We start from the raw sequence: 24,727 nt of genomic DNA, 5'->3' as shown, positions 1-24,727 counted from the left end.
TTATCATTGAAAATAGTCATTGGCTACCTACCGTTATTATTATCTGTTCACTGGATATCACTATCTTAGAAGTAGTGCCCAAGCGCGACGACAAGTTTATTCTATATTCCCGGGACGAACTATTTGATAGCTAAACTTCCTAGCCGCAGAAACGTGATTCAGGTCTTTATACAAGATGACAGATTTGTCAAAGAAACCTTTGTTTTAAATCGAGTTACATGTGGTGATATAGTAACACCATGAGAAGAAATAAACAGTAAGTATAGTTACCTACCTGAGGTAGAATTAATAGGTAAATATAACAACTTTGCTAAGAGTATAAAAGTCTTACGTTATTATGTTTTTAGTAGTCTCGAATGTTTTAATTACGACAAGTCTGTCCTTGTGGGCTTGAGATATGCTTGGACTACGTGGCTGTTCGTTGTCTATTATACACTCGGGCCACGGGCTTACGCATACCGAAGAAGTCGAAATCAGTATAGAAATCGTGATGTTCCACCAATCCAAGCCAACTAGTGTGAGAGCTATACCAAAATGCAGTTATGATGCGACTTCAAACCGGGGTCGTGGTCCCAGTGCAGCGTTTCTTCCCGCCGCGCAGATTGAGCCTAAAAAGACGATCGTATGTCTACCCCTATACGCGCTGGCATAACCCACCCTGCGCATGTGGGTTCTCCTATCCGTCGCTATATATAAGGCAGCGGTAAGTATATGATGTCTCAATGCAAAATTACTCGTCTCCTCTGTATTCGCAGTTTGCCTTAATCGTACCTGGGATATTAGTCCTGGAACCATGCAGAAGTCAATTCTCATTGTGTCGTTGGCTGCGGCCGTCTCCGCCCATCAAAATCTCCACCAATTTTGGGTCAACGGGGTTTCTCCTGGCTACGAGATTGGAATTCGCCGCGCTCCTAGTAACAGCCCAGTCGTAAGTCGTAACTCTCTTCAAACTCAGTGGAAGAAATATTAACGTAATCGACTCGTCCTGTACTAGACTGATTTGAAAAGCAACGATATTGTATGTAATGTCGGAGGCGACAAGGTACCTTCAGGGGTAACGACCGTTCCAGCTCGGGGAGGAGACAGTATCACTGTTGGTTGGGATCCATCAGGCCACCCTGGCCCCATCACTCATTTCTTGTACGGTCCGGTAGACGATGCCGCTAAAGCCTCTGGAGTTGGAGCGGGCTGGTTTAAGATTGACGAACGCGACTACGTAGATGGACATTGGGCGAATGAAGTGGTACAGAACAATGGCGGGAACTACACGTTCAAACTGCCTACGAGTTTGAAGAGTGGAGATTACCTCGTATGTTTCTCTATATGACTGGTTTGAATAACTCCTGAATTGCTGATACTGTTCTAGCTTCGCTCAGAAATGCTGGCTCTTCACGCCTCGCAGACGGTTGGTGGTGCTCAATTCTACATCGGCTGTATGCAGTTGAAGATTACAGGGAGCGGGGGCAAATGTTCGCCTACAATTTCATTACCCGGGGCTTATAATGCCCAGGACAAGAATATTTACATCCCAAATGTGTATAACGGCTTCGACCCGACGACATACACTGCACCTGGCGGCCCTGTCGCGGCATGTAAGTGATGAAGTATAGAGTCCTAAAGTCTCAAAATTTCAACCTTCTCCTGTGACAAATGCCTCAGCAGTATACAACATAATTGATATTACATTATTATGAACTACCAAGAGAAAATGAACTCTGACCCTCATGCTTGAGCGAATGCCGCATCTAAATCACTTCTTTCATTCTTCGTGGTAGGTCTCACGAACAATGTAGGTTAGGTACCTCTTATTTCGTATCACTATGTCCTTTCGATCACATTGGAAAAATCATATAAAAAGAATTGAATTGGAGTTTTCTTTATAATGAAATCAAATAAATATTCTACATATCTTAGGTAGTTTCCGCGTAAATATCAGGTACTTATAAACTTGGCATGTAAACAACATAACAGATAGATCTCAGATATCTAGGTAGGTATCCAGCTAGGCAGTCTAGCTTATCATCGAAACATTACTCCGAGGTAAAGCATCAAAAAACAAAAACTCGTCCCTATGTCTAGGTACCTATCTATTCAGCATCCTCGATTCTTTCAATGTCCTCGATTTTTTCATCATCCTCGATTTTCGCTTTCTTCATGGGAGGCTCCTCTCTGTCATCTACTCCATCTAGTTCATCTAGCTTACGCTTTGCTGGGCTCGGGCAGCTAGATTCTGCTTCTTCAGGGGTAGCTTGTACTTCAGCAACTGGAACCGGAGTTGCTTCTCTTAAAGGTTCTGGGATGATAGGACCCGGGCAAGTGTTTCCCTGTTCTTGGAGACCTTGATAACTGTCGATTACGACTGCTTCGTAAGCATGAGGTTCTTCGCTCTTGATGTTTTCGATGTTTTCGAGGACTGGACTCCCCATAGGCTTGTCATGACCATCGAATGCAGGTTTCGTAGGGGTGTATACATCACTCTCGGGTACTTGCTCTACATCCGCATCTTGGTCCGAGTCATGACCATCTGATTCCAGGTCATTCGGTTGCGACACGTCTGACCCATGCTCTGACACAGCAGTTGAGACTGGAGCCGTGACACTCTCATCTTTCTTGGGAGTCTTGACTTGTGTCTTACGGGCTGACTTTGCCTTGGATTTTGTAAACCACTCGTCCGGTTGGTCTTCGAAGAATGGATTTAAACTGTCGGGATAGTAGTTCGACTTCTCACTAGGAACCTCGAGTGCCATTCGTACAACATATCCAGATTTTCGAATCGTACGATGCGCACAGGCAGCCATCATTGATTCTCGGTAGGAGTCTATGTCATGATGCTCCTCAAATTCAGTCCAGAGTAGATCAGTGTTCACAGCACGGCCACAATCCTCTTGGTAGTTGAGAACCTTCAGTCGGCGAATAAATTCTCGGCATACAGCATAAGCCACATGTCCTGTTGCCCATGCTTCGGGGACGTCGTCTGTCGTAAAACTTTCAATCATAGCGCTGTCAGGTAAATGAATGCAGCCATCTTCTAAGATTTCCGCCAACCTTTCCAGAATAAAGTGTCTTCGATCGTCACGGTCATTTGGTAAAGGGTCGATAATAGCACATGCAAGCACCTCTCGGTCGAAGAGAGTAGGGGACGCTTGAGAGTTCGTGGAGATTGCCCCAATCTGTAGGATGACGGTAACCCAGACGTCCTGTACCGGTAGGTGAATAGGCCATAGCGTGAATTTACAATCACGCATGGGTTTAAACAGCGGATGAAATTCAGCATCGTTGATGTTCTCAAATTCCTTTCGACAAATTTCCTTTCGAGCCTTATCAAAACCTTTACCTTCCTCTGAGAAAAGTGGGAGATCGTCATCAACCGCGGGCGTATAGACGATTGATGATTTTCTAAAATTACGTGCCTCCCAGAATAAGGAAGTGTAGATGGAAGTCGGAGAGATAGGTCGATCTCTTGCGGTTTGTAGTCGATACATTCCGTCGGCTTCCTTCTTCACACTGCGGATTACTTGATTAGTCCGTGCGGTGAGGACTGCTCCCCAGCCACTCTTGAAGTTAGGGTTTGAGATAAGCCTGGCGGCAGAGGTCATTGGTGCTGCAGGCATATTGTCGAATTAACAATGAGTTTAGTAGCTGAGGTAGATTCTGTAAATATTCACTTGACTAATATCGAGTCCGGCTGAATTAGATAGATTGTGAGCTGAGGTCTTCTGATCTGCTTTCTGAATATCATCTCCATCACGGCTCCCTTGGGTAGACTTTATACTAGGTAAGTCTTGACATCTATCAATTAATTTTTGAGTTTGTACGAACAATGGCTTTGAAAATGCCTAATAGCTATTTTCGTACCTGAAAGAATTGTTCTGGGATTTTGGTTGTCCATAGTTAAGTGATTCCTGAAGTATAGTGCTTGTCAATGATGATATTCAATAGCCATTGTAGACTCTTTGATCGTAGTCGCATTGAATACATGATTGACAAAGGTGGTAATTTCAATAGCTCTTTGATATGGGGAAATTGTACAATAGCATTGATGTAAATTGAAAGCTAATATTACTATTGAAATAAATAACAAATTCATTCATTTACAGTGAAAGTTGTACAGTTGTACGTTGGGAATCATTAACTGAATACCAACGCGTCACTGAATAAACACCAAAAAGCGGTATCGTTTTATACAGAATGTATGAATTATTAGATACACGAGATACACGTGTAAGTAACACTAAAAAACATGTCGATCAAAGCAGCGAAGCACAGCTGTATGATCCACAATTAAACAATAATATCCCTGAAGAAAAATAACCCCCCCCCCCCTAATCATGCGGGGGATTGACAGAATCGGACCCTCATTACGTGGTATTTCAGGGCTGTGACTTGCCAACGATAACACAGCCTAACGCACAGCTCATATAAACAATACGAACAAAGTGGAATGATATAAATTCCCTAACCTAATCCTCACGCCCCATTCTCCTATTCTAAACGCTTTCTATCATCGTCGGACTAAACATCAATTCATCAAATCGTCAACATGGCTACTTACACTAACGACGACGATACCGCCGGTGTCCCTCAGGCACCTGGCACTGAGCATACCGAATTGCTCTCTTTTCTGCAATACTTTGAGACCTTGTTTGTTATCGACGATTCTTCAAACATGAAGCGCCAGTGGAGCGACGTGTCAGCTCTTATTCAAGCCGTCGCTCCAGTTTGTCTCAAATATGATGAAAACGGTGTCGACCTCTACTTTGTCAACCATAGGCCCATGCTTTACTTCCCCGGTATGTCTGTGCGCAAGTCAGGATATAACCACATCGGTAAAGTCCATAGCGACACCGGAAAGCGTGATAGCACGCAGAACATATTCCAGGGCGTTAAGCCCGGCGGCGGATGCAAACTAGGCTCTCGTTTGAAGAAAATCCTAGCCTGGTACATTGAGCAGCTTAAGCTGGATCCTCAGCGAGCCCCTCTTAATGTCATCGTGATTACCGCCGGCATATCAGACGACGACTTTGCGGCCCCGCTGCTCGAGATTGCCAAGGAGTTGGATAGCATGAACGCACCTGCACATCAGTTAGGCGTCATGTTGTTCCAGCTAGGTGATAACGAGGAGGCGCGTAAGAAATTCGAGCACGCGGACGACGAGATGTGGAAGCAAGCTCGCACGCGCGACATCGTCGACACCGTAGCATGGCGTGGCTGGCCTGCTAGCTTCGGATCCGACGACATGGTTAAGGCTATATTAGGTGCCGTGTCAAAGAAGATGGACGAAGCAAAGACGGCCCTTGCAGGAACAACCCCTCCAAAACGCCACGAAACGAACCTCTAAGTTGTCGCATTTCTAAGGTCTGGATCTACGAAAGCTAGGCACCGTTCATAAACAGATGAGCACTATGAGTTTTACCCTTACTTTAAATGCGTTGCATATCCTCTAAATGGTCGACTACTTAATGTACTTAATGTTGAGTACCTAGCTAGCTACTAACTTGGAGATTATGGTGTATATCGTATCTCTTGATACCCACTCATGCCATCTTCTGAGACTTACTGAAGTTATCATCTCGGATTCCGAGTCTATATGCCATGTCTGAATCCTTGACGCCTTGATGAGTAGACGTAATATAATTCTTAAACGCCGTAGACATGTGCGCAATTTCTTTCAAATGCGCCTCCTTGACTTCCGGGATAGAATCCTCAACTGAGGCGCCTCTTTCCCTAGCCTTCTTAGAATCGTAGAGCGCGAGCGCAACGGCGGATTGAAAAGCTGTAAGGCAATGGAATTTAGCTGAGGGTAGACACGAGACGGAAAGGTCCAGCTTACTTACCATTACGAATTTCGCGACCGTTCCATTCTAGCTTCTTGATTTCTTCGCTCTTCCGAACATATTCTTTAGCATCATATTCATAATGGATATCCGGTCCGCCGTGCTTGTGATCTTCCTTAAGTTTGCGGAAGAGGTTACTCCAGATCTGGTCCCGCGCTGCGTCGTCAAGGGGCTCATAGCCGATCGCCACATGGATACGAGACAGGAACGCCTCGTCAAAGTCGCCCACACGATTAGTAGTTAGAAACAGAATGCCTTGGAAGTATTCAAGAGCGCGTAGAAAAACTTTATATGAAGTCAGCTAACTATTCGGTTCGCAGACATAGGGATATATAAAGTGATCTTACTTGACACGATACTATTTCTCTTAAGATCATTGCTTGAACGTCGTTCCTAAGTATGAAGTTAGAATTACTAGTTTGTGGGTTAATCTGGTTTTATATAGTTACCAGATACACGTCGGCTTCGTCCAAAAGTACAATGGCGTCCCAACTATTGGCGTCTCTAAAGAACTTGAGGAGATTTCTCTCCAATTCGACTGGCTCATGACCTAGATCGGCTGCGGTGATGCTGAGCAATGGCCTCTTTGTGTATTCGGCAACAGATTCTAAAGAGATAGGGTCAGTGTTGTAGATCAGTCAGGTATGTAAACGTAGTTCTTACCAGCTGTGAGTGTCTTGCCGGTACCTGGAGGTCCGTGCAAGAGAAAAATTTGGCCCTCACCCTTTCCATGGATGAAATCTGCGCTGAACAGCTCAGCTTGACTCTTACTGTCTGTGTAGGTCTGAGCAATAGCCTTGATCGTATTCTTGTTGCTTTCAGGCCTCATGACCAACTGATCAATCGAGTCTTTCGCAATTCTTGGAGGGGTAAGGCCGCTGACATCAATAAGATCTAGGTTCCAAGTTAGAAAAAGTCCACTTCCCATATAATCTGAGCTTACGTACCGTATGTGCGATCTTTGAGGATAAATCCGAACATATGAGACATGCATAGGAGGTACTGGTGATCCGAAAGGCTCTCACGAGTCTTTGGATCAATGCTATCATAGTCGCTGAATGTCCCCGATACGTATCTTTCTTTCCCAACATCCACTTCGCTACAATGATGGCATTCACAATGAGGGGTTTTTGCTCGTTCTTTAATATCGGTTTCGTACTCATCCACATCCAGTATCCAACCCTCCATTGCATCTTGATCATCCCGATCCCAACTATTCCATGGATGAGATTCGTGTTCAACGACCACTCTGGCTCGATTATACTAAAGCCAGGTATAGGTTAGCCGTCTTTCCGTCAGGAGTACCTTTACTAGTCGTGTAGGAATATTTACTTACTCTCTTCCAACCCGGTCTTAATCCAGAACCAGTATACTCCAAGAAAGCAGACCCTTTAGCACATCGGAAAAACATCTTCCCTCGTTCAATGAGCTCCTTTCGCCGCGTGCCGCCGTCTAAATCATCGTGGAACCTTGTTGGAAATAATGGCAATGATGTTATGTTCCGCTCATTGTCAAAAACCGGTACGTCGACGAATTTAGATCTCCTTTTAATAACTTTGCCGTCGTACACAAGATTCCATAGCCGGATAGAGTAGCTTTTGACGTTGATCGCCCACAGCCCTTGGAAAACATGTTCAACACCATCAAAGATCGCGTCTACTATATACGCGTTAAGCTGTCCATTTTCAAGTACATAAACGTCGGATCCTGGCTTTAGCAAAAGCCAAAGTCCCGCAAATGTCGTGGTTGGCACCTTTTTGGCCCACCTAGCTTCCAACCCCTTAACCTGAATGGTAGGCTCGTTTTCGAGGTACTGGAGTAGAAAGTCAATATGCTTGTCACACTCGGCGTTATAAGCCTCGGTATGATTTCCCCGAATCCCACCGATTTGGGTTTTATACTCCCAAAGCTCTTGACGGTGGTAGAATAAATCCTTATAAGGATATGCGAATACTCCTTCTTCTAAGTCATCCGCTTCATCTCCAGACGGTGCTTCAGATGAGTATTTCATGACCGCACGTAGAGCGTTGATCAAAAGTCGAGAGTGAATTTGAAGATGTTTCTTCTGAACGCGGTCCCGGTCGCCTAATTTTGGTGCATCTTTGACCTTACGCCGGGACCGGGACCGGGACCGAGATGCGTCATGGCGGCCACGCTCTCCCAATACCACAGTTGTTTTCTCCTCCAGGACAGGGAGTGCCTCGTCTTTACTTCTCGATGTCTTCAGAGGTACAGGATCGTCTTTAGACACGCTGTATAGAAATTCGTCATCAACATATCGATTCTTCCGGTAGTAGTTGATCGTATACGTGGCTTTCACCTCATATCTGCCCTCAACATCGCCGTCCTCTTCGAGTTTATCTTGATCTGTGTCAGAAACTTCGGAAGGGTCTGAATCCGAGCCTATGCGGATCCAAGGTTTGGAATCAAGCTGTATGTCGACTATCCATCCCGGCTTAACCAGATGCTCCCAGTAGTCGGGGAAGATAATTCTTCCATCCGTATAGAGTTGATACTTGCCTTCTTCGATTTCCTTCAATGCGCTCTCATTATTTCTATATGATCGTTTAATAAGCTCTTCAATTCCCTAACATAAATAAGTAGCCGCACTCTCAAACCCAAACACCATGTTATTATAATATACCTTCCAAGTTTTGCACAAAGCCCATGGCAGCATGAATTCAGTCCGGATATCGTGTGCCAACGTTATGAAATTTTCAAGAGTTGCTGGCTTAGCCGGCGGTTCTTCCTCGGCCGGATCTTGAGGAGCATCTCTATTCTCTAGAGATGGGGTATGACTCTCACTAGGCTTGTCGGGCGCGTCCTTGGTCATAACGGGGGGATTGATATTTTCCACAAGTGAAGTATTAGACATTCTAGCCTCTGTAATACCAACACCAAAATAGTTAGATAAATCAAGGAATGAAACATAGATTCTTGCATAGGAGGTACCTAATTCTACTTTTTCAAGTTCTTCTGGTTGGTGGAGAGGATCTCTTCCTGACGAAGCATTGTTCTGATGACACTGAAATAAGTTATGCGGAATTGAATCGGAAATTATATCCATTGTAGAAGAATGATACTGGTAGTCATCAGGTTAACTAAGGACTCCGGAAAACACCTCATTCAACATCAGTATGCTTGTTCCAGTTTGACGGAGGGGTAAACCGAATCTGACGCATCTCAGCCTCATCATCCTTCGAAATGCAAGGAGGATATTAGGGTCTTCCTTAGTATATGCTATTAGGGTTGGGGGCCAAGTTGTAGGCGAGTCAAACCAATAGTAGGGTCACAATAAAGTGGTATTTTCAAGGATTCTCGAAGGGATATAGTTGAGTTATATGATTACCTATGGGGCAAACAGCTTAACAGGGGGTATCTCCCCACCCCGCGCATTGCGCATTTACAAGCTGAAAATGATTACCTGCCTACATTAGGTATCAGGTATACAGCCAGATAGTTGAGCGGTGCGACATTATGCAACACATGATGTGTACGGAATACCTAGGTAGAGCTTCGGTTCTTGAAGTCAAGTCTTAAAAGCATCCTAGAACTTAGAAGTATTTTCGTCAATTGCATATACTACCTAGGTGTCTAAGGTTTTCGATTTGAATCGAACGATTGGTATTGAAATGGCGAGTTCGCGATCGTTACTTCGCGATCCCGAGGCTGATGCACTCGAAGGACAAAACATAATTCGACGGTTCACGGATGAGCTTACAGGTTCAAATGAGCTGGAACGATCAACTAAGGCAGCACAAGCCGAAATCGATGAAGAGGAGTTAGATAATGAGAGATTACGACTCAGATCGCTCTACGAAAGCCCGGAAAGCTGTAACAATCAGTAATAGTATAACCCGTCGTAGTCATATTCAAATACTTACTTACACGGCGCTCCAGGTCAAAAGACTTCATTGTGTCAGAAATCGCAAAGAATGCATTACTTCAAATGGTTAATAAGTTCATCGAGAATGAAAAACCTTCAATGCTGCAGCGTATAGGGTTCTCTCACAAGCCGACGAAGTCAAAGGCAAACGACATGCTTTTAGACATGGTACAAAGCGATCCAAAAGAGCTTGAAGCGACAATTGATAATTTAGAAGAGAACTGGAAACAAAAAAATGGACGCGTAAGGCGGACGTCAAATTTCGTTGCTCACACACACTTCTCTAATGCTGTAACTCGATAGATATATCGAACTTTTAAGCTGTTGTGTACGACTCTCGACGACCATAAAGCTGTCTTTTCAATATTTCCGTCGCAAAACGAATATACTTCAATTTTATGCTCGAGTATTTCTTGTTTTGTAAAGGTATGTTCAGCTAATGGGCAGTACTCATATGATATACTTATAACTGACAAAGGAAGATAGGCGGCTAAGAATCATAGCGAAATTGCCGAAACACTATCCAACTCCGTTCATCGTATTTCGGAGACTGTCGCTAGAGCTTCGAAAAACATCTTGATATTTAAAACGCAGTCAATAAGACGGAAGCTCGCGGATATCTACGCCATCGTGTTCCGATTCCATCACAAGACGATACAGTGGTATCTAAGTTCGAAGCTAACGAGAGCGTTTCTCTCCTTTAATGAAAATTTGAAGGCGGGTTTCGAAAGTACCGAGAAGGAACTTGATAAAGAAATTGAAGAGTTGTATCGTGAGGCACAGATTAGCCAGCATGCTATGGTCGCAATTCTTTCTGGTAATATTGAACGTTTGAGTGCCGAGCTACACTACCAACGAATGCACTGCGAAGTTACAGATACCACAGCCGGCCATCGTATGATAAATTTGATGGAGGCAAGTTGGAACGGAAGTCAGTTCCTTAGACGACCACAGCAAATCGAGCCCGATAGACATAACACACTCGGCAGCGAACTCATACTTCACGCCCAAGACATGGTTGAGAATACAATAACACGCGGTCAAGCCCGTACTTACAGCCCCGTCATAGAGCGTTTCATTGTCGGTGACGAAGGGCCATCTAAATTCGGTACAGGCAAGTTCTGGGTCGCCGAAGATGAAGTTTTGCCGAAGGTCCGTGACTGGATGGTCGAACCTGGGACGACACGCATGCTATGGATATCGAGCCCTTACGATCCAGGGGCCATGACGAGTGCGCATGCGTCGGCACTGGCTGTTATAGCTGCAGCGTGGCAAGCAAAGGCACCAATAATCTCGCATTTTTGCCAACGTTCGCGGCGGGACGAGCTACGCGCAGGTATGACTATTGAACAGGTAGGGATGATGGGTTTAGTATACAGCCTGGTATCCCAACTGCTCCAGTTTAACCAAGATGAAGCTATTCTCAATACCGGCGAAGACACCTTTAGCATATTGAACGGAGAAAAGAAATCCTGGGATACGAGTTTAGAGGCCTTAAGAGTACTGCTGGGTCATACGACTGTGTTGAAATATTGCGTCATTGACGGACTGAACGAACTGGAGTTGGGGGATGGTAGCCAATGGTGCCAGCAATTTTTAAACGTCTTACTTGAACACCAACAGGAAAAAGAGACAGGATTCAATATTCTCTTTACCACGGCTGGTCAATCGCGTATACTGGCTTCCAGAGTAGATGTTAAAGACAGACATCTTGCAACCAGACCTGCGAGAGAGTTGGCTAGGTGGGGAAGGAGGATCGAGTTGGAGCTTTGAGAATTAAGATGAACTCGGCGACAGTCTATATACATTAATTTGACTTGGACTGTGGAGGGGAGGTACTAGACTACCTCCTAGTAACCTACCTATAAGATATATATATTCAAGTATAAGATTTTCGTAATAGTCAACTAAGCATACTCTGAACCCCTAGCTGAAGACGTGAACCAATGTTATGTATCGAACCCCTGCCGCATCAAAGGTATTTTTTATACAATCAATCATATTTTTAATCCATAGAACATCATCCATATAAAGTACTTGATGTTCGAAAATTCCAGCGCCTCGGCTATGTTGTTCTCTCCGCGTAGGTCTATTTAGCCGGAACCGTGGTAAACCTATGATGCTAAGCACACACGCACTGCCAAACGATTTGGACACATTTACATATCCGGCCTCATAATTAAGAGCTACAGGCTTTTATGGTCTGTCTTAGAAATGGCGTCGGCCTTCCCAATTTCATTTCCCCCCTATACATCCACCGCATTGTTGATTGTTGACGTGGGTCGTATTACGACAGACTGACCACTACATCACTATACATACTAATATTTCCCATGGCCCCTTTCTATCCCCCGGTCTTGCGCTTTCCTTGGATGGCGGTTTTGGCCTGTCTGGTCGGGCTTAATCCGCTATCAGCATTTTCGAAGCCATTGGATCCGAAGACATGCTCCTTAGATTTACACGGCTCGATTCTAGGTCGTAGACAAGAATTACTCACATGTCCTCTCCCCATAGACGAAGAGTCCGCAATAGATACTGGGAACTGGGAGCCTTGGAAACGTCGACCGTACTGCATAGAGCCTTTACCGGGCGATGCACCTGGGCCACAGTTCTGTGTTTACACATTCGAGCCGTTCCGCGGGGACCGAGGTCTAAGCGTTATAACCACCCCCGTACTTGCAGCGAGCATGGTTGACGCCTTAGATGACTCTGTCGTGCCCCCGAAGCTCAGGGACCACCCGTCAAGTTCCCTCGCAGCAGAAGGAAGCAGTCCGGCGTACGTGATTAAAGACATGCCTGGAAAGGGGAAAGGGTTGGTTGCGCAGCGCCAGATTCGGAAATGGGAACTTGTGTTGGTGGACTATCCCGTAATGCTTGCACACATGGGCCTATTCGATGTAGTAGGCCCTGAGCTCCGCGAGGACGTTCTAGATCGAGCTCTACGCCAACTACCAGAGGAGCAGCAAGGCGAAATCTTATCATTAGCACGCAGTACTGGCGGTGAAACTGTTGAAGATATTCTCAGAACGAATATATTTGGCGTTGAGCTCGGAATCGAGATACCACACCTGGGTCTACTTCCTATTGGCTCCGTGAGTTGTAACCCGTGAATGGCGACTTAACGCACCTAACTAACAGAAATAGCGGATCAATCACAACTGCAGGCCCAAGTACGCATTTACACCTTCATATACCGAATACACCTGAACTAGAAAGCTAAATTGTGACCAGCGTTTTCTGGAGATACTCGGTACGTGCTTTAGCAGTCGAAGTGATTGCAATGCGCGACATCGAACCCGGAGAAGAGATAACACAAAGTTGTACGACCCCTTATCCCCAACCCCCTTCTACCATCTTCTCACTAACACTCCTCTACGCTAGATGTGCCTCTTGGGTTATCCTACGAGGAGCGCAAGGAAGACTTGAAGAACTGGGGCTTCACCTGTACATGCCCATTATGCGCTTCTTCTCCGAAACAAAGAGCGGCCTCAGATGAAAACCGGGAGCGACTACAGGACATCTACCATGAGCTGAACGATAGCGCTGCGGGAAAGTCTAATCTGACAATAAGCACAATCGAAAGTCTCACTGAAGAGCTAGAGTCCCTAGTAGCCGAGGAGAATCTAGAGGCCCAACTTCTTGTGCATTACAGTGCTGTTGCCAGAGCCTACATGCGAGCCGGCGAGCTAGACGCAGCTAGAAGATACGTCGAATTGTGCGAATACTTGTGGGTACAATACGCCGGAGAGGAAGATGATTATCTGGCGGGAATGCATCAACTGCGACATGAGCTAAACGAGAGGGAGCGAAAGGCCACTATCGACGGGAGGTATCGCTAGTAGTATGGCGTTCTGCTTATAAGTTATGAATTTACGTGTATGCAAAACCAGATAGTAGATATATTAGTGATCCATCGCTCTGCACTGTCTTTTTAGTCGCCCAAAGCACCCTTATCATATAACCATAACTCTAACCATAACTCTGTCAATTCCATGTTTATTTAGAAAATATAACCTTTATAACTTCGATGTGGTTATTATTAGTATACGAGATTATTAGAGTCTGACCACTTGGGTCGAGATAGGGGTGCGCGACACCAGCATACGTTAGGCCGCCGTCGATAGGCGTTGCTGTGAACACTTTAACGTCAGGAGTCCATGGGCCTTCGAGCGACGTCGCGGTACGTAGGAGCACGTCTGAACCACCGGGACCTGCGATCGATATTAGTGGGTTTATAAAAACTTTGGAAACCTCCTTTTGACTATAGTGATCCGGAACCGCGGCCGAACGGAGTGATAAAATAGGGATATGAAGCATAAGATGTTGTGCCTGAAAAGAAATGAATACCAACTTAGATGCACGAAAATATAGCATTCGTAGAACTCGCTCCACACAATCTGTCCTTGGCCTATGAGCCATGCGACCGTCGTCTGCGCTCCGAACTCCGTCAATGGTTGACCCGTCTTCCATCCCGAGTCTGGGCCCCACCAGTACTCGTACCGATCCAAGTCGTACGCATCGGCGGCTTTGACACGTAGTAGGTACACGTACTGCGCGTCGGTAGAATCCGTGACAGATGTTGGCGCCCCGCCCCATGCGTACACGTACTCGGACCGAGGGTCCCGGAACGCAGCTACGTCGCCGTATCGGGGTGTATTGTCCGATGGCCACCAGTATCCGTTGTCCCCGAAGCGCTGGGTCACGGTTGGTTCTCCATTTACGAGCTCTACTTTTGCGACGCCGGCGCCCTTCAGACCAGCGTCATTAGCGTTCTACAAGGAGTCTGTTAGTCTTATGTTGGTGGGATTGGACTGGTGTTTATTCAGCTCTTACAACAAGATAAAAAATACCACCCGCTCCGTCGGCGGTCTCAAATAAGCTTGTTCCGCCAAACCCGTACGTATTTTCTTCGCCCCAGTCGGCGTTGAAAGGCACGAACTGCAATTGGTGTCGAACGGGGGTGTCGTCGTTAAGATGCATATCCACCACAACAAGAGGATCGTCTGTCATTAGAGATACGGCATCCCTGACTAGGCCGTGGAAGCCTTGCGAATCAGTGCTCGGGTCTGTCACACCAGACGCACACCACAATGTATCACCGTATACGGCGTACCATTTTCCCTGTAGCTCGCCCGTGAATCCTAGGTCCCGATGGCTGCAACTATTGTTCGGGTTCTGCTGGCCGAGGTACTGCATCTTGAATTTTGAGATTGGGTTTGTTCCTACGGGCTGCGTGGGGTCCATACTATCCTGTTGCCTCTGCCTGACTAGATTGGTAAGTTTGCTCCTGATTCCATTCTTATCCTCAAGCGCCGGACCTGCAAGGAGGCAAGTGAGAAGGGTTACATGGTACAACATTATGAAGAGCTGCAGTGATACATGTATATGACATATTGTGAAGAGGAAGAGAGCTGATGATATACATTTTTAGTAGTTGATGAATATCAGAGGATGAAAAGTGGCTGATGGTTACTCTACAGCATAAGGATCCTACATGTCTCAAAGCATTAAATCGTCGATAAATGTTTCTGAAAACAGCAGTTCCGTTTGTTATTCATGCTCCGCTAATTCATCCCTATCTCTTATGAAAATAGTTGTTAGATTAAATATATTTGATCATCTTAAGATCTAGGCCCTGTAAATTAGAAAGGGCTTGCATAGATTTTGGTAGCTCAATGTGAGGGCCTAGAGGGGTATAAGTCAACGCTCGCTTGATTTCAAAGAATATCGATTTTATCAGTTTAGTTTCAGGAACAGGAATGAGGTATAATATAAGACCCACCTTTCTACTTTCTAATAGGTGATCCGCTAATGCGGGGAGCAGCTGTGGGTTAAATGCCGATGAAAGGTACCTGCTTCTAACAGTTAGATAACCGGGTTTAATGCTCCTATACCGGTATGAGATATCATATGAAGATTGATCGTTATCGTATTATATCCCGAGTTTCGGCCTCCTTAGCTGTTCTTAGAATTAACAACAATATTTAATTGAAGTTTATATTAGGCTAACTAGGTGTAAGAAGAGTAACAGAGATATAAAATAAAAATGGAATATAAACACCAACTCGAAAGAAATGCAACACAGGTCAAGCCACGTCTGATTATTCATGGCGGCGCTGGTAATATTACACCTGAGAATTTAGGTCCCGAGAAATATAAACAATATAGACATGCGCTTCTCACTATAGTAGGGACTTATCTATCTACTTATTTATTGAGGAGAAAGGAAAGCTAAGACACATATAATAGGTCTCCAAGGCGGATGCTTATATACGCACTCCCGTACCGTTGAGCAGAAATGGTTCTTCTGAACTTGAGTTTCCTTCTGCTCTCGATATCGCTACATACGCCGTGACGCTCCTCGAGAATAACCCATTATTTAACTCGGGTCATGGCGCCGTATTCACGCGCGATGGCATCAATGAATTGGAAGCCTCCGTCATGGTATCACGGGGTTATGCCAAGCGTGGGGTCGGGGTGACCGGCCTGCGCAAGGTGAAGAACCCGATATTGCTAGCGAAGGCAATGTTGGAGCACGGAGACAAAGACCTAAGCAGAAAGAGCGAGTCGGTATTGGCGCAACCGGACGTATCAACAGAATCCGATGGTCTAGAGACGGTTGACCTTGATGTGCCGTCGGCGCAAGCCCACACGCTTATTCACGGGGAGACGGCCGAAACATTGGCTAAGATATACGGGCTTGAACTAGTCGATCCGAAATATTTCTTCACCCAACATCGCTGGGATGAGCATATACGGGCACTAGAAAAGGAGAAAGCGGGAAAGGGTCTGGCGACTTGGAGCGCCGAGGAATATCTACCCCAAGGCACATGCGGCGCGGTCGCCTTAGATACGGATGGAGTTATATGCGTGGCTACTAGTACGGGAGGTTTGACGAATAAACTTACCGGACGCATCGGCGATACACCTGTCGTCGGTGCTGGCTTCTGGGCAGAAGCATGGGCCGAGACGAGCGAACCAGGTGAAGAGAACACCTCGAGAAGTATAGCACGATATTTAGGCTTGCCAGGTCCAGTTGTAGATCTGTCGGTGAACCTACGAAACCTAGTCGCTGACTGTCTACCAACTCCCTTCGTATATTCTCCCGTTCCCCAAATGACACCCAATGCCAGTTACGGTCCCTTACAGACAACACGCTCCATCGCTTTATCAGGTACTGGAAACGGCGATTCCTTTCTACGAGTAGCCGCTGCTAGAACGGTCGGTTCAATCGCGCGATGGGCGAAGGTACCAGCAACTAATGCCTTGGATCGCATTGCCGGAAGGGGTGGAGAGCTACAGAAGAGTGCTGGAGACCGTTGGGGCCAAACAGGAGAAGGAGAGGGTGGTATGATCGGCATAGAGAGCATAGTATCGCGCGATGCATCAGGTCGTGTGGTTAGCACTTCTGCCAATATACTGCAGGACCATAATTGCGGAGGGATGTTTCGAGCGTGGATTGACGATGATGGAAAAGCGGTAATGAGAATTTTTCACCCTGACAGAGCAGACGAGTCTCCAAGTCCAACGGTTATAATCGGAGAGGGCGAAACCGAAGATGTTTGGCGCTGGATTATTGATAAAGTATAAGGTATAGAATCACTAGACTAGACAAATTGGTTAGCTATAGATACAAACGCGAGATTTCGACGCAGGTAATCTAGAAGTAACTGTATTCGTCAACATTAGGTAGTGTATTTGGATGTGGGTGTCCGCTGAGTAGGGACACGGCTTATGGAGGACTATCGACAGCCAGTTCCGCCTCAACACAGCGGCAATATCCTCTTATTTTACATATCATTCATCGCCCAACCATCCGTATTGGTTATGCAAAGACCGCCTAAACCCCGTATAAATACACGAAACCGATTGGATAATAGATCGGAAAGGAGCAGAGTGGGAATATAATTTTCGTCGCATTCGTTTTCTGGGATTCTATGCGAAAGCCCTCTCCGCCTCTGGCGGTGGTGGAGGCGCCTGGACGAGTATTAGTTAGTTTTATACGGTTCGAAAGTGATATATTTGACGGTGATGAAACCTACCTCTAATTTTGTTGAGCTTGCAAGCATTCTTTGGAACCCGATACCAACACCTTCGATGACAGCAAGGAGTACGGCGCAACCGATAGCACCGTTTCGCGCCGCTTTATATCCTCCTCGAACAGCTAAAGCACCACCGGTAAAGAAGCCAGCAACTAATAATATTGTTAGTGTATAGTTCGTAAGGAGATGCATAGATAACTTACTGATTGCATTGTAAGGATCCTCCTTTTTCCGTACTCCCTTAACCGCGCAGTCGAACGTTGAGAATAAACCGCCCCATACACCTATTCTGTAAGTAAGCTTCGTCGAGATTGCCAATGACTTCTAGTGACTGATGCCTACCGAAGTTACCACCTAATACCGGTGCTCTCGCCTTAATAGCTGTGATTGCTCCTATTCTCCTCTCGCCCATCGGACTGTTTCGGAAACCCTTGATACCATGCCATATAGTTCCGCCGATTGCCTAATAGAAGAGAAGCATTAGCTCACGACCACAAGATTAATTAGGAGACAGTAAGAAATTAGAATAGGCAACATACACCCATAGCAAATGCACCTCCAAAATCATTTAGAATAACCCATGGGCAAGGGTCTCTTGTGTGATCCATCCTGAGTGTCTAGTATAGTGGCGGGAAATTTGAGGATTTCGAGGTGGGATGGGATGACTAGAATTCTCCTAATTGTGGTCGCAAGCAGTATCTATAACGACTATTGGCAAGTCTTGCTTGTAAGGAACGAAGGGATAGTATGTTAACGTTCGTTTTCGTCAGGGCGGACAATTATTTTGCGCGGGGTGGTGTATTGTGAATTTGAAAATAATTCTTGAATCTTGCACATGAAGAATGACCTCGATACAAAAAATTGTTACTTCATTTTGCGCACGGACCATATCGGATGCTGAGATAAGTCTTCTTCCGATAAGCGATGAACGATAAGCGACAGCCGCCTTACCGCCATGGCGGCTCGTCCCCTTGTCCTTGTACGGATTACAGTAAGTCTCGTCTACTTTGGTCCTTAGCGCAGGCTTGCAATGGCTTCAGCTCTTATTTAGTATATACAATGCAAATAAAAGGAGAAGTTTGTCAACCTACCTTTAATATATAATCATTATGCTCTTTTCGATTATTCATACTTTCTACCTAACTCATATAACATGCCTTTCTGCTGCTAACAAGATAAATAAGATCAATGTTGAGGATTAAAGCCTATTATGTTTGTGCCGATATCGGGGGGCGGACATCACATCCAAATTCTGTAATGTGCAAATACGGACGGCATAGATAACACGTCTATAAACATACAATAATATGAGGTAGTTATACCTAGTCATACGATTATAAAAATAGAGCACGTATATACAGAGAGTTACCCAATGTAGAGTTTGTTTCAGCCGTAGTTGGAAAACTGCACATTATGAGATGACTCAAATTACACTGTGGGATTTTCCCGGGTATTCGCTCAAATTTCTTTTCTTATCTGCCTGATAACTAACAGATAAAATAAGTATTTACTAGAGACGTTGTCGCATATTAAAATATGACGTCTGAACCACACTAAAATTCATCATTCTTCTTATACACCAATTTAAGAGCTCCCTTGTAACCTACGGTCTGGTAAACATCAAACATATTGTCAAACATATTGCATGGCTTCTTTGTGCAAGTTAGGTACATACCTTGTTTGTGTAGTTATACCAAGACTGTACTATGTTTCGTTTTGATAGTCTTTACATGCCCAGACCTCTTATCTACCACATTTAATACAACGTCTAGTATTTAAGACAATCGCTTCAGCTACGCTTATGGAATAACAAAACACGAGATGAAGTCCACTTTATCATATCTCACGTATTGACGGCCGGATATCGCGTCATAGGCGCCATAGCCGGGCAATCCTGTCTGACCGATAGGTATGCCTCTCCCCTTATTGTTAGCCACCAGCCTTTTTATGCAAACTGGCCAATCGATCTTCCGAAAGTCCATAAGAAGAAAATTCCGCACACCGTAATTCGGGAGTTGGGAACATGTCACTTACTTAAAAAGCCTCAGGCCCGCTCTTCCTGCCTGCTTCGAATGTGTCCTCTCTTATGCATTCCTTAGTCTTATAAGTCAACACAGTCAACACCATAATTGCAGATAACAACTAACAACCAAAGACTTGCAAGTCATGGCTTTAGGGCTTGGCGAGATTACTGGCGCGTGTCAACGCTGCCAAGCGATCGAAGATGAAGAGACGGAAAAGAAAGATACCAACGAAGCTCTTAAGAAGCTTTATGCAAACAGCGTTAAGACTGCGGCCTGTAAGTTTGACCGAGTTCGTCACGACCTTATATGGAATTAGTTTTCCGTGAAACAACGCCCTACATCCCACAACATTTCCAACTTTCCAATCTGGGGAGATATTTAAGAAGATTGACCAATGGCACTAGCTTTGGGCAGAAACATGTTACATATCGGGCAAGCTGCCGGGGTCCTAAAAGCTGCTTAAAGTTTTTACTAAAAAACCCCAGAGTCTATACTAGTGTAGCCCCACCCTAGTATGCCTGGTCTGCTGCCCGTCTGATGGTATGCTGGTATACTGAAATCTGGGGCGTATGTGCCTGAAATTGCTTAATTGAATCCCCTGAATCGCGTCACTGCAGACGCTAACGCTAACGTCTAGAAGCTCTCCACATTCAATTATCTTCCTGTCAGTCATCACACCAACACGTCATTTTTAATTCTTTCCAATTTTATTACTGAATCCCATGATCAATTTTATCTGACCTTAATTAATACATATATTCCAATCAAATCTCCCTTCTAAGAAGGGACAATTATATAATCTTCTATTCGTTATCTCTTTCTTTAGACATATGTTTCTAGAGTGGTAGTTAATACGGAAATAGCAGCCATGCCATCTACAGCCGCGACTTCGGCTCCGTCTCCAATTCTCGAAATTCCTCCTCATACAACACCTCAACTACACCATAATCTTCAACACGACAGTTCCGTTCTTGCGCTTGCTGTTGGTAATGAAAGTATTTATGCCGGAACACAGAATGGAGAAATCGTCGTATGGCTTCTGGGCACATTCCAGAAGACACATCACGTACAAGCTCATAAGCGTAGCGTTATGTGTCTCTTCCTATCCGACGATGGCTCCCTACTTTTTTCCAGTGCCAGCGATCCAATTGTAAATGTTTGGTGCCCCCGAACTATGACCCGGCTCTATGAAATATATAGCACCAACGATTCCTTTGGCGACATTTTTTCCGTCTCCTACTCCTCCCAACACGAAACCGTCTACTATGGCGCTCAAAATACTTCTATCCAATGGGTTGGTCTCAAGGACCCAGATAGACGTGTCCCCCACGATTCCCCGAATCATCCCGATCGACGGAACCACCGATTCTTCGATTCTCGAGCTGTTGGTGGAACGAGTACACCCCGACCTACCGACGAACGGTACGACTTAATGCCTCGATCTCAAACCGTACTTGAAACGGATAAGCGAGCGAACAAGATGTTCGCGCATTATGGGTACATTTATTGTATGCTGATGACGAAAGGCACAACCACTTACACGGAACCGGATGAGGATGTTTTAATATCGGGTGGTGGAGATGGGACCGTAAAAGTCTGGAAGCTTGGTAGCCACGAAATTGGTCCGGACGGGTATGAGAACGGTATCGAGGAGATCATGGTATTAGGGGAGCAAGATGCTATGTCCGTAATGTCCCTTGCTGTTGATGGCTCATTTCTGTATAGCGGCAAGCTAGACGGCATCATCGAGCTATGGGACCTTGATACGAAGCAGAAACTAAGAGCTATCAAAGCCCATAAGGGTGATGTCATGGCTATTAAAATGGGATGGGGTTACTTGTGGAGCGCAAGTCGTGCTGGAACAGCATGCGTAAGTGAATCGGACCAGCTAACTAAGATAACTTCTAACAGCCGAGCAGAAACATAATACTGTCCACTATGGAGAGTATCAGCGAGATTCCTCGCAAAACGTCAATCAGAAGTACCAATGCTTGACTCAATGGAAAGCCCACAACGGCAAAGTGTTATCTTCTGCCATTACAACCCATGATGGGAAACACATCTACATCACGGGGGCTAACGATAATAACGTCGCCATCTGGATGCTCAAGAACGAAGCAACAGCTGAACAGCCATCGCCTGAAGAGCATGAAGATATGATGATAACTTCTTTGCGGGAGTTCGTATCATTCAAGACAGTCTCTTCCAGACCCGAGTATGCGGAAGATTGTCGTCGAGGTGCCAGCTTCCTCCGCACATTGTTCAAGAAACTTGGCGGCGATGTTGACATGTTGAGTGATGAAGACACATTTCACCATCCCGTGGTGCTTGCCAAGTTCAGTGGGAAACTTGAACCGGCTGGGAAGCGAAAGAAGATTCTGTTCTATGGCCACTATGACGTTGTGGCAGCTGAGACCAAAAACGGAAAATGGAACAACGACCCTTTCCAACTTACTGGAACTAATGGGTACCTATATGGTCGTGGTGTCAGCGATAATAAAGGCCCCATCATGGCTGCTCTTTATGCTGTGACCGACCTCATACAAGCGAAATCGTTAGATTCCGACGTTGTTTTTCTAATTGAAGGCCAGGAAGAATCCGGGTCCCGAGGTTTCAAAGAAACCGTGCGCAAGTATAAGGATCGCATCGGCAATATTGATTACATCCTTCTAGCTAACAGCTATTGGCTTAACGACGATACCCCATGCCTTACCTACGGCCTGAGGGGCGTTATGCACGCGACTGTTTGTGTTGAATCGAGAAATCCCGACCTGCACTCTGGTGTCGACGGTTCATATATGGTTAATGAGCCACTATCCGATCTCATGATGCTACTCTCGAAACTCAAGGGCCCGCGAAACCATATTATGCTACCTGGGTTCTACGACGGCATCCTCCCCCTGACGGCCGATGAAGAAGCTCGGTATGATGACATTTTATCAGTTCTCATGGAACAAGGCCAGAATGGTGTTTCGGCGGAGACACTCAAGGCTAATCTTATGGCACGGTGGCGCGAGCCAAATCTTACACACCACAAAGTCAAAGTCTCAGGTCCTGATGGAAGCCTGATAAGCAGTCATGCAAATGCTAAGATCAGCGTTCGGCTCGTCCCTGGGCAGGAGGTCGAAGAAGTTACTAACTCTTTAACCTCATTCTTGGAGGAAGAATTCAGCAATCTAGAGTCGGATAATAAGCTGAGTATTCAGATCGACAACCAAGCTGAGCCTTGGCTTGGTGATCCCAACAATTACATCTTCCAGACCCTTGAGGAAGCTCTCATGCAAGCCTGGGCCCCCTTATTTGACAAGAGTAGCAATGGTATTAGCAATAGAGTAGGTGCGAATGGACATAACACCAACGGCAAACCCAAACTTCGCAAACCCCTCTATATTAGAGAAGGCGGCTCGATCCCAGCCATAAGGTTCCTAGAGAAAGAGTTTAATGCCCCGGCTGCTCATTTACCGTGCGGGCAATCTTCCGATTCGGCCCATCTGGATAATGAGAGACTACGAGTGATGAACCTGCTGAAGAGTCGCGAGATTTTCGCCTACGTATTTAAAAAGTTGTAGAGCGGGGGGTGCATTTTAGAATGATTCATGGTGCTACGGCGTTAAAAGGCAATTATATACCTATATCGGTTTACTCGTAGCGATGTAATGATACATATTAGAAAGTGGGACGATAGCGTGGCGTTTGCGGTCCCTCATAGACTATAGAAATACAGATACCCTTGGTGCTAATTCCTTTCAGAGATTCCTAGAAGCCCAGGTTTGCGCTCCCTCTAAACCCCGTCTTCTCTTCTAATCATGGTTAGACATTTCATTTAAATATATGCCCCAAGTTCTGTACCGATATCCTATGTCAATAACACCTAAAGGTAATTTTACCCCCCCTCTTTCATTATCTACCTGTTTTCCCTCAACGGCGATGTCCCTGGTCTTGGCTATTCCTGCGCGATGCTACCGGCTCAGCTGGAGGAGCCCGCGCGTTTAAAAACAGCCACGAGGGGAACAGACACCGCCATCCACGCTGTTGTTGTGGTTCGGGGTGCTCACGAGGTCGTCGGTTGGCATCAGGCTGGTTGCGATGGGTTGATGATACAGAAATAGGACGGGGAGGGGTACCGCGATTGGTATTGGGGTCTCGTAGATTCGCTAAACGCTGGCCGAGAAGCATTCCATCTCGGTAGGCGATCTCCATAATGTCCAGGTCTCCTTGGTTGGGATTAGGGGGTCGGAACAGGTTATACGGAGATGTAAAGGCGCTGTGTGGCCCGTATCCTCTAATGCTCGTCTGGGTGCCGTTGTGAATAGATCTTCTCCGTCTTTCGTTGTGAGAGCTGGAGGGTCGCTCGGCGTCCTCTTGCGTTTGTCGCCCTGGGGTTGAGGCGGGATTACCTTCAGGAGCGGTGTCGTACACCTCGTCACCACGCTCGCTGGCGCGGCTGGTACGTGATCTAGTACCTGCGTGCCGCGATCGTTCCGGTGGGTTATCATGGTTGTCCCTAGGCCCAACTTCTCCTACGTTCGAGGAGACCGATACTCGTCGAGATTGCCTGTTGGTGTCTGAATGATGCTCGGAGCCTCCGGCAGGTCGATGTCGTGTAGTAGAGGTACCTCGACTCGATCTACGCGGCCGGTCCGCCTCGCGATTTCGCTCGAACACTGCAAAGCCATCATCGTCAATGATCTCAACCAAAAGGGAATATCTCTTCCGACGAGGTTCCTCTTCAGCAGGTCTGGGGGAGCGAGAGCTCGATTCTCGGCGAGACGAAGATGGCATCTCTTGTCCCGATTCTATTTAGGCTGCGTGGATGCTATTGTACAAGCCCAAGTTCGAGGCTTAATTTAGATACTATGCACGGTAGATCATGCGAATCACGAACCATTATATATAAACTTATGATACCAGCTTTACTAAGAACGTTCTCGATTGCCTAGT

At 45.8% G+C, this 24,727-nt stretch overlaps 10 protein-coding genes across 11 annotated transcripts; 5 read left to right on the top strand and 5 right to left on the bottom strand.

The window, feature by feature from the left end:
* Positions 1 to 793: 793 nt before the first annotated feature.
* On the top strand, positions 794 to 1,600 carry GL218_07670 (putative endo-beta-1,4-glucanase D; the record flags this gene model as incomplete). Its single annotated transcript, XM_033584435.1, has 3 exons — positions 794 to 928; positions 995 to 1,309; positions 1,367 to 1,600. 3 exons carry the CDS (start codon positions 794 to 796, stop codon positions 1,598 to 1,600), a joined length of 684 nt encoding a protein of 227 aa, XP_033432771.1.
* Positions 1,601 to 2,087: 487 nt separating this feature from the next.
* Positions 2,088 to 3,611, bottom strand: GL218_07669 (uncharacterized protein; the record flags this gene model as incomplete). Its single annotated transcript, XM_033584434.1, has 1 exon — positions 2,088 to 3,611. The coding sequence occupies one exon, from the start codon at positions 3,609 to 3,611 to the stop codon at positions 2,088 to 2,090; it is 1,524 nt and encodes a 507-aa protein (XP_033432518.1).
* A 929-nt stretch (positions 3,612 to 4,540) lies between these two features.
* On the top strand, positions 4,541 to 5,338 carry GL218_07668 (putative von willebrand factor protein; the record flags this gene model as incomplete). The annotated part of the gene is made up of 1 exon (XM_033584433.1): positions 4,541 to 5,338. The coding sequence occupies one exon, from the start codon at positions 4,541 to 4,543 to the stop codon at positions 5,336 to 5,338; it is 798 nt and encodes a 265-aa protein (XP_033432590.1).
* Positions 5,339 to 5,534: 196 nt separating this feature from the next.
* GL218_07667 (uncharacterized protein) lies at positions 5,535 to 8,709 on the bottom strand (the record flags this gene model as incomplete). Its single annotated transcript, XM_033584432.1, has 8 exons — positions 5,535 to 5,773; positions 5,835 to 6,119; positions 6,182 to 6,227; positions 6,284 to 6,441; positions 6,498 to 6,728; positions 6,782 to 7,097; positions 7,171 to 8,421; positions 8,479 to 8,709. 8 exons carry the CDS (start codon positions 8,707 to 8,709, stop codon positions 5,535 to 5,537), a joined length of 2,757 nt encoding a protein of 918 aa, XP_033432315.1.
* A 2,025-nt stretch (positions 8,710 to 10,734) lies between these two features.
* GL218_07666 (SET domain-containing protein 5) lies at positions 10,735 to 13,559 on the top strand (the record flags this gene model as incomplete). Of its 2 annotated transcripts, XM_033584430.1 has the most annotated exons (5): positions 10,735 to 11,056; positions 12,235 to 12,812; positions 12,865 to 12,890; positions 12,952 to 13,040; positions 13,102 to 13,559. In XM_033584430.1, the coding sequence occupies 5 exons, from the start codon at positions 10,735 to 10,737 to the stop codon at positions 13,557 to 13,559; spliced, it is 1,473 nt and encodes a 490-aa protein (XP_033432585.1). The 2 variants fall into 2 exon arrangements, with proteins under 2 accessions (XP_033432585.1, XP_033432584.1); XM_033584431.1 differs by lacking the exon at positions 10,735 to 11,056 and having other exon boundaries at positions 12,408 to 12,812.
* Positions 13,560 to 13,716: 157 nt separating this feature from the next.
* Positions 13,717 to 15,078, bottom strand: GL218_07665 (uncharacterized protein; the record flags this gene model as incomplete). The annotated part of the gene is made up of 3 exons (XM_033584429.1): positions 13,717 to 13,931; positions 14,072 to 14,492; positions 14,554 to 15,078. 3 exons carry the CDS (start codon positions 15,076 to 15,078, stop codon positions 13,717 to 13,719), a joined length of 1,161 nt encoding a protein of 386 aa, XP_033432582.1.
* Positions 15,079 to 15,766: 688 nt separating this feature from the next.
* On the top strand, positions 15,767 to 17,310 carry GL218_07664 (putative isoaspartyl peptidase/L-asparaginase; the record flags this gene model as incomplete). Its single annotated transcript, XM_033584428.1, has 2 exons — positions 15,767 to 15,907; positions 15,970 to 17,310. The coding sequence occupies 2 exons, from the start codon at positions 15,767 to 15,769 to the stop codon at positions 17,308 to 17,310; spliced, it is 1,482 nt and encodes a 493-aa protein (XP_033432583.1).
* Positions 17,311 to 17,655: 345 nt separating this feature from the next.
* On the bottom strand, positions 17,656 to 18,370 carry GL218_07663 (Mitochondrial import inner membrane translocase subunit tim17; the record flags this gene model as incomplete). Its single annotated transcript, XM_033584427.1, has 5 exons — positions 17,656 to 17,697; positions 17,763 to 17,914; positions 17,966 to 18,046; positions 18,105 to 18,225; positions 18,302 to 18,370. The coding sequence occupies 5 exons, from the start codon at positions 18,368 to 18,370 to the stop codon at positions 17,656 to 17,658; spliced, it is 465 nt and encodes a 154-aa protein (XP_033432588.1).
* A 2,284-nt stretch (positions 18,371 to 20,654) lies between these two features.
* On the top strand, positions 20,655 to 23,355 carry GL218_07662 (putative di- and tripeptidase DUG2; the record flags this gene model as incomplete). Its single annotated transcript, XM_033584426.1, has 2 exons — positions 20,655 to 21,656; positions 21,706 to 23,355. The coding sequence occupies 2 exons, from the start codon at positions 20,655 to 20,657 to the stop codon at positions 23,353 to 23,355; spliced, it is 2,652 nt and encodes an 883-aa protein (XP_033432589.1).
* Positions 23,356 to 23,704: 349 nt separating this feature from the next.
* GL218_07661 (uncharacterized protein) lies at positions 23,705 to 24,568 on the bottom strand (the record flags this gene model as incomplete). The annotated part of the gene is made up of 1 exon (XM_033584425.1): positions 23,705 to 24,568. The coding sequence occupies one exon, from the start codon at positions 24,566 to 24,568 to the stop codon at positions 23,705 to 23,707; it is 864 nt and encodes a 287-aa protein (XP_033432586.1).
* Positions 24,569 to 24,727: the final 159 nt, after the last annotated feature.

The sequence above is a fragment of the Daldinia childiae genome, assembly GCF_008694065.1.
Source record: "Daldinia childiae strain JS-1345 chromosome Unknown Scaffold9, whole genome shotgun sequence".
Taxonomy (NCBI): domain Eukaryota; kingdom Fungi; phylum Ascomycota; class Sordariomycetes; order Xylariales; family Hypoxylaceae; genus Daldinia; species Daldinia childiae.
Note: the sequence above shows the minus strand (reverse complement) of the source record. Positions and strands in the feature narration are given on the sequence as shown.